Here is an 11,057-nt window from a genome sequence, read left to right as displayed (position 1 = left end):
TGAGTTTTTCTCATAATATTTTTGAGTTTAACCATACTTTCTTCATTTGTAGTTGTTGTACCTGTAGAAAAGGAAACTGAAACATTATCTGTGTTAGATTCAGTATTCAGCATAAAAATAAAATGATATTCATCGTCAAAAGAACTATAATCAGTTTCGAAAAAATCTTCATAATAAATTTCTTCGTCAGATAATTATTCAGCAAAACAAATTTGAAGAAAACTTTCATCAAGTTTTTTGATCATTTTCTTCCCACTTTTTCCTTTGTTAGGACAAGCGTTTGCATAGTGACCTTCTTTTTAGGTTTGGAAATTGTTGGTTTCCATTTTTTCCAAAAATATTTTCGTTTTTTCTTAAAACAAGATTTCTTTGAAAAAGATTGTTTATTACAACCAAACTCAATTTCATTTTCCAAAATCTTTGTACATTGTTTATACGAAAGTTTGGATTTTACCTGTTTTGTAGCTTTTTGCTTCAAACAGTATTCTGTTACCTAACTTTGAATGTAGTGAATTCTACATCCAAGAGTATCATACAGTTCTATACTGGGATTTGCAGTATGAACAGTTTTGAGTTTTAACTCAAGGTAAACAGGGTAATTTTGAGAACTTAATTCATCCCATGGTGAGGGAAGTTTAAGAAAATATTGTTGTAACCAAAATTTAGAATGTTTTTCATCCAATTTTTGATATTCAGAGAGATAATTTTTAGAAAATTCATCTAAAAACTTAATATCACATAATTTTAATTTTGATAAAATAAATTGAGCTTCTTGAGTAGGATCCAGAGATTCTGTACTACTGTAAAACTCATTTTTCAAGATTTAGGTTAAATCTTTTAAAAGTTGAGGGATATTACCGACAGCTAATAGAGAGGATTTCTGCTGTTCTCTGAGGGTTGTCTTCTCCCATTTTTTTGAGGAATTGCAGGACATCACCTTGCCATGTGCCACAAAAATAGTTGAGGAATCTTTCTTTACCCCAAGTCTCCTTGTAATTTGTGACTACAATAGACATAGATTGTGCCCAATCGTCTATGGTTTTTCCATAGTTTTGAAGAGGGACTTTGGTTAAGTCTAAATATGTACCTCATTGAGAAACCGTTCGTTTATTTAATGAATCGATTATAGGGATTTCTGTCTGAACCTGACTTGTTTGGCCAGAATCAGAAGTCTGTTTAATCTCATTTTTAATTTCATCCTTGTTTAGGTGAAAATATTTTTCTTTAAGATGAGGAAGATGTTGATCCATTATATCTGGATCTATTAAATCTGGAAATCGCCTAAGATCATCAATATCTGGATTAGATATTGCTTCGGCTTTTCGTTTCCTACGCGTCTCTGGTTGAAGGGTTGGAATTTCTGTTGGTTCTGGATCTGTTTGAACATCAGAACTATCTTCTTCATCAGATGTGGTTTCATCAGATGAAGGTGGTTCATCCTTGACTACTGGGTTAGTAGCAAGAATTTCAAAATTATCATCTACTATATCACTATTTGCTTCTTCACTACTGGCACTGGTTGTGTAATAGTTGAGCATATAATGATATTTGTATTTAAGAAAGAGGTCTTTATGTTCTTCATAAAGAGTCTCAATAGCAGTAAGGTAATCAATCCGTTGTTGCGGATCATTACTTGCTCTATTTTTAATTTAAAATTTTCAATAATATATTTATAAGAGTCGAAATCAAGTTGTTCTTGTTTCGCCTTTGCAGAGGTAGAAGATGAGGGTTTGTCATCGTTCATCATAATATTGCCATAGTAAAGAGGTCCAAAATTTTTAGATGTATCTGGGGGAACATGCTTTTGGTCCATCTTTTCAAAAAGCATATCTACTTTATCTTCAATATTATCAATTTTTACAAAAAGTTTATGAAAGAAAGAAGAAGTTAAATCTATTAAACCATTTACAGTTCTACTTATGCTAATATTACTAGATTCATACTTAGGATCTATATGCAAGTCATGATTATAAGACTTATCTTGACAAATACAAGAATTTTCTTCATAAGTTTCCATGTTTCTGGTGTTTAAAACCGTTATGCTGTTCTGAAACGCTAGCAACAAAAGGTAACTCAGGCCACAAAAGCCAGCTATCCACTTAGATATGCACGTATGAGCTTTGAAACAAAGAGCTTATGTAGAAGATGCAAGTAAGAGTAAAGAAAATCTTACAAGATGAATAACAAGTAGATCTTTATTGCAGAATCAGCAATACAAGCTTTAGCAAACTTTTATACAAGCCTAGAGCTCTGATACCATTTATAAGGGAGGTACGGAAAGGATCTATGTATAAAGGATTACAAAAGCTTGGAGGACAAAAGTAGATAGAGAGAGAAAGTGTAAGAGAGAGAGGGTGTGAAGAATTCGTCTCTTTCAGTTTAGATACAATGAGGCTTTAAATAGAAAAATTCTAACCTATGAACAGTAACTCCGTACAGTTATCCACTACAGTGTCAGTAGAATTTTATCTACAATACCGCTACAGTGACTTGCTACAGTGACGTTTTATCTTCTGCTATAGTGACTGCTACAGTATTTTCTGTCTGCTACAGCCTTTTAGAAAGACTTTAGCTTAAGATTTTATTTTTCTTGTTCTTTAATTTTTTCACTTTCCTTTACTGCATTTTATTTTCTTAGCAATCAAATAGCCCTTGATCTTCATGTTTTTCTATTGATTTTGATTGCACTTTTTAATTTCCTCAAGTATTTTTCCGCGTTCTTTATGATTTTGGCAATGAAACTTGCAAATTTTATTGATTTCTAGCTTAAATCTAGTGATTTTTCATTGATACTCAAATCTATTTTTGAATTTACTAGTTTTGACCTACTTGTAGTTGTTTTATGATATCTCATTCAAATCTTGCTTTTTTTGTTCAAATTTTTTTTCATAGTTTCCTAATTCAATCAGCTATAACATATTAAAAATTTCAACTTGTTTAAATTTATCATGTGAAATTTTAATGCAAAATAGTAGCTACAAGTTTGTTCAATTTGCATTGTTCATTTAGTTACGGTTTTCATAATTTTCCTTCTAGTTTTGGTTTAAGCTAATTAATTGAAATTTGTGACTTTTAGTTCCTAATTTTCATTTTAAATATGATTTCATTTAGTTTAGTTGTTGCATTTTTTTTTCATTTGACATCATTCATATACTTGTTATTCTTGTTCATTTTTTTCCTTGACTTAGCTTTATATTTTTTATGCTTTATTCACTTTTATTTTTGTAGTTAATTTTTATTTTTTTTATGGAACGAACTTTAGAAGAGTATGGGGATAAAAGGTACTTAGCTTAAAAAGTTTTACCTAATCTCTATGGGATCAACATCTAGACTTTCATAGTCTCTATTATTACTTGAATAGCCTATGTACTTGCGGTTTTATCCAATCAAGTTTTTGGTGCCATTGCTGGGGATTAGGTCAAAGGTAGGGGTGTGCAGTCGGTTAATTTGGTTAATTCGGTTTGAAAAAATCAATAACCGAATTAATCGATTTTATTTTATCAATAACCAAACCGACCAACAAAATTTTAACTAACCGATTTAACCGAACCGATCAAAAATAGGTTTGATTCGGTTAGTTCGGTTAAATAACCGAATTTTTCATCATTTTTTTCTTATTTTGAATAATTATTTAGCTACAAATTTAATATAATAAAACTCAAATTAACATACCATTCAAACTAAATCACTAAAGAATTTAATAATTTCTACAATATTTTAGAAGAAAAAAGACAAATAAATACTCATTTAAACTTATTTAATCAAAATAAATTAAATAATAAGTTTTAAAAAGTATTACTTTAACATATATCAAATAACCAACAAAGCCATCAATACATAATAATTGTCATTTCAACACATAAACAAGTTTTCAATGATCAACAAGCCAACTTAAAAAAGCAAATCAAGAAAATATGCAACTCATAACTTTGGTGCAAAACATAAAAGACATTTTAAGTTTACAAATTGAGTTAACAACTCATACAAAATATAAAACAAGACAAGAACACTCCGAGTTGACAAATGGATATAAAAGTTCATAAAAAAACATAAAACAAGCTAATTAAAGGACATTCCAAGTTCTAACAGCATTCTTCATACATGAACCCCATAACTTTGGTGCACATCCTTCATTTTTTCCTAAAATGTTAAAGAGATTAAAACCTTAATTAGTTGTCAATGAATACAATAAATATTTTTTAAATGTAAATATTCATAGAAATTAATAATGAAATTACCTCAAAAGGTCCATGCACATTTGTTTTAATCAATTACTGGATCTAAGGCAATTTTTGACAAATCTAAAAATATATAAACAAAAAATAACAAAAGTAAGCTTTAAACAAATAAAAAAATAAAAAATAATAATCCTTAAAAAATAAATGATAGTATAAATAAAATATTACCTAAATCCATTTTGTCAAGCTGTATCAAATCATCTTCAGGTTGAAATGAATCAAGATTAGAAGATCTACGTAACCAATCTTGAGCACAAATAAGGGCTTGCACAATTTTAGGAGTTAAAGAGCTCCTATATGCATCAAGCACACGACCACCAGTGCTAAAAGCAGATTCGGAAGCAACTGTGGATATAGGAATTGCTAACACATCACGAGCTAAATGGGAAAGGATAGGAAACCTATGGCTATTAAGTTTCCACCAAATTAAAACATCAAAGTCATCACTATCATCATCATCAGGCTCCTCACTCAAATATTTAGCCAATTCTGATTTATGTTCATCTTTGCCATGTTCAATCCTATACCTCTTGTACTTGGACTTAAAGCTTTCCTTTTTTTTTGTTGTTCCATTTCCACTTTCATCATCGGTGGGCTGTGACATTTGGCTCACTTGACTACTTTCACCAACTTGCTCAGACTGAGGTTCTAACATTCTTTTGTATTCATTAAATAAGTCCTCTATTACTTGTTGTACTTTTTTAATCATCAATGAAGCTTCATCAGAAGAATACATTTTCATGAAGCAATATTTAACAAAAGGAAACTTTTTTGAAGGATCAAGAAGAGAAGCAATATAAACCAACATATTCATCTTCTCTATATTTCCCCAATACTTATCATATTTATCCTTCATTCTCTTTGCCATTACATTCAACTCAACATCAGGATTTAATTGCCATTCTCGCAAAGTGGAATAAACATCACATATATCATCAAGAAAAGTATTAGATGTGACGTAAGAAATACCTGAAACTTTCACGGTGAGATCATAAAATTGTTGCAAGAAAAGGCAAAACTTCCTAACAATTGCCCAATCATTTTGATCGGGTACCCCATCTCCCATCAAAAGCTCACTTCTATAATAAGGATCAACATCATCAAATGCATCAAATGCCCTTTCAAACTTTTGAGCTGCATCCAACATCAAATAAGTAGAATTCCATCTAGTGCTAACATCCAAACACAATAAACTTTTACTTTGAATATGTTCATTCACAATACACTCTTTAAACTTAGCTAACCTGGAAGGTGATTGTCTCACATATCTTATTGCCCCTCTAACACGAGCAATTGTTTCATTCATTTCTTTCAATCCATCACAAACAATAAGATTAACAATATGTGCAATGCATCTCAAATGAAGATATTTGCCTCCCAAAATACTAGTTCCAGCATTGTTAAATTTTTTCCTCAAATATGCAATTGCAACATCATTAGAACTAGCATTATCAACTGTAACAGTAAAAATCTTATCAATCCCCCAATCACGCAAACATTTTTCAACCGCCTTACCAATAGCTTCACCTTTGTGACTAGAAATGGGACAAAAATTTAATATCTTTTTGTTTAGTTTCCAATCTTTGTCTATGAAGTGAGCCGTAAGACACATATAATTGACCCTTTGTAATGAGGTCCATGTATCAGTGGTAAGAGATACTCTTGTAAAAGATGATTTCATGAATTGCTTCAAATGAGTCTTTTCATCAATATAAAGCTGATAGCAATCCCTAGCAACTGTCCATCGTGATGGTACACGAAATCTAGGACATGCAACTGACATGCAATGCCTAAATCCTTCCGACTCCACAAATCTAAATGGCAACTCATTCAGAATGATCATTTTAGCTACAGCTTTTTTAACAGCATCTTGATTAAATTTCCAAGTGCCTAAAGATTCCACTCCTCCTGACGGCAACACCAATTCTGTTTGAGTACCATCATCCCCACTAACACGAGGAACCTTTTTACAAGAATTCATGTGATTCTTTAAAGCAGTGGTTCCATTCTTTTTAGGATCAGCAAAAAATTCTCTGTCACAATAATTACACCTAGCTTTACGATTACCTTCCTCATTAACAAATTTAGTAAAGTGGTCCCATACCTCTGACCATGGCTTAGATGCTCGTCTCATCACTTTGGAATTTGCAGTTGCACTTTTTGTTACCTCATCATATGCAGGAAGTTGAGAGGCCAATTGTGTTTGATTAGTTGTAGAATCCAAAATCATATCATTCACTTCATTTGACATCTTTAAAAAAAAAAAGCAAGTGATCAAATTATATCCAAACAATAAAAAATAAATAATTAAATTATATTAAAATAATAAATAAAAATAAAATTATATTCAAATAATGAAAAAATAATAAAGTAATATTCACACAATTATTGAACACATTGGATATTCAAATAATGAAATAGTTTGTTAATCAAACTATATATTAGTTGCTTATTTTATCAACAAACAATGTAAGTGTCTAGCATAGTTTAGGCTAATTTATTTTAACTTTTAATTTAAGTATCTAGCATAATTTAGATTAATTAGTTGCTAGATCTAGTAAGAAAGTTTAAACTTAAAAGTGCTAGATCTCTGACAATAGATTTCTTTAAATTCTTTATTCCCAAATAGTTGTGTTTTAAATTTATTTCTCTATGTATACATCCAGTATTTACACACTCTACTTCAAGGTGTAAATCATTTAAACTATTTCTGTCTTTTGCTTGTGAGTTGTGGGACCATTCTTGAATCGTCTTAGTCCACATCATTACCATGTTGCCATACCATCAGTCATCCCTAAATTACCAAAAGAAAGCAACAAAATCTGTATTTATTAAAGCTGCATCTCATTTCATAACCAAATGATCTCATCAATCCTTTGATTTCATTTCTTCTCATTCATTCCAAGTGTGTTCTTCACACTTTCCACAGCACCCTGAGCCATGCCCTTCATTTGCTTTCCAGTCTGCAACAGTACAAATTCCTATTTCATTAGTTTCCTAACCAAAGCTCAAAATAACGTAAACTTTATCAATTGTCTATTTAATGTACCCTAAAATGAGGTATTATTATTATTGAAAAGCAAAAGAATTGATGAAAAGGAATGACAGATAAAGAAGAAACCTGCTGAAGGAAACCAGTAGTCTGCTGCAGGAAACTAGTAGTCTGCTGCAGGAAACCAGTAATCTGTTGCAGGAAACCAGCAGATGCAGGAAACCAGCAGTCTGCTGCAGGAAACCAGTAATCTGCTGCAGGAAACTAGCAGTCTGCTGCAGGAAACCAATAATCTGCTGCAGGAAACCAGCAGTCTGCTGCAGGAAATCAGTAATCTGCTGCAAGAAACCAGAAACTAGCAGTCTGCTGCAGGAAACCAATAATCTACTGTAGGAAACCAGAAACCAGTAATCTGCTGCAGGAAACCAGCAGTCTGCTGCAGTAAATCAGTAATCTGCTGCAGGAAACCAGAAACCAGTAATCTGCTGTAGGAAACCAGTAGTCTGCTGCTGTCTTTGCGGAGCAGACTCTTGAGCTGATTGAGTAGCATTTGTTGCCTTAGCTGCATTTACAGTATTCTTATAATTACAGAGCTTGAATTCTACTTGGGGAATAAACTTAACTAAATCAACAGATAAAATTCATCAATCTGAGAAAGGTGCGCTCCACCACACATTAATTGGTTTCCCCAGTCGACCTCCATGCTAGAAAATAGCATTTTCTTTTACTTTTTCTTGAGTCCACTGTCCACATCATTTTAGTTCGAATAGTTGTTGCTTTCTTTTGGTAATTTAGCAAAGCAAGTCGAAACTGGCAGAAACTGTTATTAAAAATCTTGCTCCCTTCATTTTTATAAGTTAAAGTGCTTTCTTCGACTAAAAAGAGTATTTCACAGCTTGCTATAGATATTGTAAATCCAACGTGGGGCATGGAAGGTTTTGAGTTTTGATCCTTTTGTTCGAAAACCTAGTCAATCAACTGTAGGAGTAAACAAGCCACTAAAAGTCCTAGACCTATTCCTTTCAGGCTAGAGATAGTGTCTATCTATCGAATCACTCTAAACAAGTAAACAACAAAAGCTACTGAAAAATACCAGCAAAAAAAACATTACCATGGGCACACCTTGGGGCTAAGGTTTGGCTGTTTGGGTTATGCTTTAGCTTAAAACATACAAGAAGAATACAGCTCTAAACATCATGCTAAAAGAAAAAATAAAGGTTATTAAGATTTAAAAACTTACGATGGCATTTTGGGTAGATTGATCTCTACAACTGTGGATCTTGTGTAGCAAATTAGAGGGAGCAAGAGATTATGAGGCAAGTAGCCAAGCAAGAGAGTAAAAGGGAGGCAAAGATGCAAGAGATTGAAGGAGAGCAAACTGCAAAGGGCAGAGACACTGCAACAGAGGAAGAGTAAAGAGCAGAAAAAGGGAAACGGCTGGGTGGACTGGATGAGTTATAAAAAAGGTAAGTTAAATTTAGGTTTTTTCAAAGAGAATTTTCATATTTACCCTTAGTTATTATAAGATCGGTTAATTCGGTTAATTCGGTTATCAATTTTAAAAACTGATAACCGATCGATTTAACTGATTTAATCGATTTTAAAACCGATTACAACCGAAAACCGATTAAACCGAATCGAAATGACCATATTTCATAATTTCGATCGGTTAAATCGGTTATAATCGATATATGCTCACCCCTAGTCAAAGGTGTCCTAGGTTAATATCAATTTTTGCCATACTCTTCTATAGATTAGTTCCCTTTAATGTACATACCTTAAGCTAGAGCTTAGGCTTGCTTTGGTTTTAAGTGTATATATCCTAGGTTCCTTTTATGATCATTTTTTTTTTAGCTATATATACTTAGGTTTCTATTTTTAGAGTGGTTCATTAGGTATAGTGTTCTTGGGGCTCATGTATGCACTCTATTAGGAATCATGAGTTAATCTTTTTAGATCTTGAGCTTGAGGTTACTCATAAGAGGATTAAGAGAGAGAAATAAATCGATCTTACCATCATCTTGGTCAAGCAAGACATTAAAGCCCTTAGGGATTATGTTGTACCCAATTCATGGTTTTTAGCCTAGTATTAGGAGCCTGTGATTCAAGCAAATAATTTTGAAATTAAACCTACACTCATTTAGATGATACAATAGTTGGCACAATTTAGTGGTTATTCGAATAAGGATCTGAATGCTCATCTTTTAGATTTTTTAGAGATTTGTGATACATTTAAACATAATGGTGTTACTAAGGATGAAATTAAGCTTAGGTTATTTTCATTTTTCCTTAGAGATAAAGCCAAAGTTGGTTAGCCTTGATGCCACCAGATTCCATCACCATTTGGGATGATTTAGTGCAAAACTTCATAGATAAATTTTTTCATCAGACCAAGATAACCAGGCTTCAGAATGAGATCACTACATTTGCCTAGCATGACTCTGAGACCTTATATAAGGCATGGGAGAGATACAAGGAGATCCTGAAATAAGGTCCACACCATGGATGATCAAAATGGCTGAAGATTTAAATTTTTTATAATGGGTTAGTGCTTAACACTAGGACATTTTTAAATGCTACATTAGGAGGTACTTTGATCAGTAAGACTTCTAACATAACTTATGAGCTTATTGAGGATATGGTGACTAATAATTGTCAGTGGTCAAATGAGAGTCAACATTATAGAGGATTTCAAGGGTGTATAAGGTTAGTGAGCTTATAACGATTAGTGCTAAGGTATATTCCTTAGCCAAATTTGTAGAGTCTTTACATAGTAAGCTTACACCTTCAGAGCCAAGTCCTAGTCATTCTAGGTTTACTCATACCCATAGTTACTTAGTTATATATGATGTATGTGGGGTAGTACACCTGAGGGAGTCATATCCGAGCACCTACCCAGAGAGTATCCATTATTAGGATAGACCTTTAGGCAACCCAACAACCTCTATGTTCTCATATACACCTAGGTTGGATGAATAACCTAGTTCAGTCTATTCCAATCTATACAGATACCACAATAGCTTTCAAACACTAGACCACCTTACCCATCAGATTTTCAGTAGTCACTTTTTCAGCAACAGCTTTTATAACACTATATACCTACATATCCATCTATACCACCTCTAGAGAAGAAAACCTTGGTAAAAAAACTTTTAGGTTTTTTTATTAAGGCTTAGACCTCATTCATACAAAATCAAAGCACCATGTTTCAAAACTAGCCTGTGTCCTTAAAAAACTTAGAGACCTAGATTGGTCAATTAGCAACCCTCTTTAGTACCTAACCATAAGGTACCTTACCTAATAGCGTAGAGGCCAACACTAGGAAAAAAGGAAATAAGCACTGTAAAGTAATCACACTTAAAAGTGAGAGCTAGTTAGCTAGGGCCAAAGCCTGATAGGTTCTTAAGATGTGGCAAATGATGAGTTTGATGATGATGAGCCTAATAAAAACCTAGTTTATGATGGGAGGAAAGGTAAGAAAAAAGATGAGGGTATAGTATATGTTCTAACTCAGTTACCATAGATACGATCCCTTAGTGCTATACTGAGTTCATCTAGGCCTATTCCTCCTAAAGTTAAGCCACTTAGACCTTATATTCCTTTCCCTCAGAGATTTGAGAAATAGAAGGAAGGAAAACAATTCTCTAAATTTCTTGAGGTATTTAAGAAGCTATATATCAATATCCTATTTATAAATGCACTTGAACAGATGCCTACTTATGTAAAATTTATGAAGGATATTATCTATTGAAAGAAGAGATTGAAGGATTATGAGATAGTTGCACTTACCAATAAGTGCACATCTATGATTTATGGTTTAATTATAC

General features: G+C 32.6%; 1 protein-coding gene and 1 non-coding gene across 2 annotated transcripts; both read right to left on the bottom strand.

The window, feature by feature from the left end:
• Window positions 1-4,028: 4,028 nt before the first annotated feature.
• Window positions 4,029-6,469, bottom strand: LOC149512363 (zinc finger BED domain-containing protein RICESLEEPER 2-like). The gene has a single exon (XM_089752228.1). It carries the CDS (start codon window positions 6,466-6,468, stop codon window positions 4,372-4,374), a length of 2,097 nt encoding a protein of 698 aa, XP_089608354.1. The 5' UTR covers window position 6,469; the 3' UTR covers window positions 4,029-4,371.
• Window positions 6,470-9,632: 3,163 nt separating this feature from the next.
• On the bottom strand, window positions 9,633-9,737 carry LOC149512362 (small nucleolar RNA R71). The gene has a single exon (XR_016332881.1). It is a non-coding gene; the product is annotated as a small nucleolar RNA R71 (small nucleolar RNA).
• Between the last annotated feature and the right edge of the window lie 1,320 nt (window positions 9,738-11,057).

Source organism: Durio zibethinus, chromosome 23 (assembly GCF_047325235.1).
Source record: "Durio zibethinus cultivar Kanyao isolate XHJ-2024 chromosome 23, ASM4732523v1, whole genome shotgun sequence".
Taxonomy (NCBI): Eukaryota; Viridiplantae; Streptophyta; class Magnoliopsida; order Malvales; family Malvaceae; genus Durio; species Durio zibethinus.
Note: the sequence above shows the minus strand (reverse complement) of the source record. Positions and strands in the feature narration are given on the sequence as shown.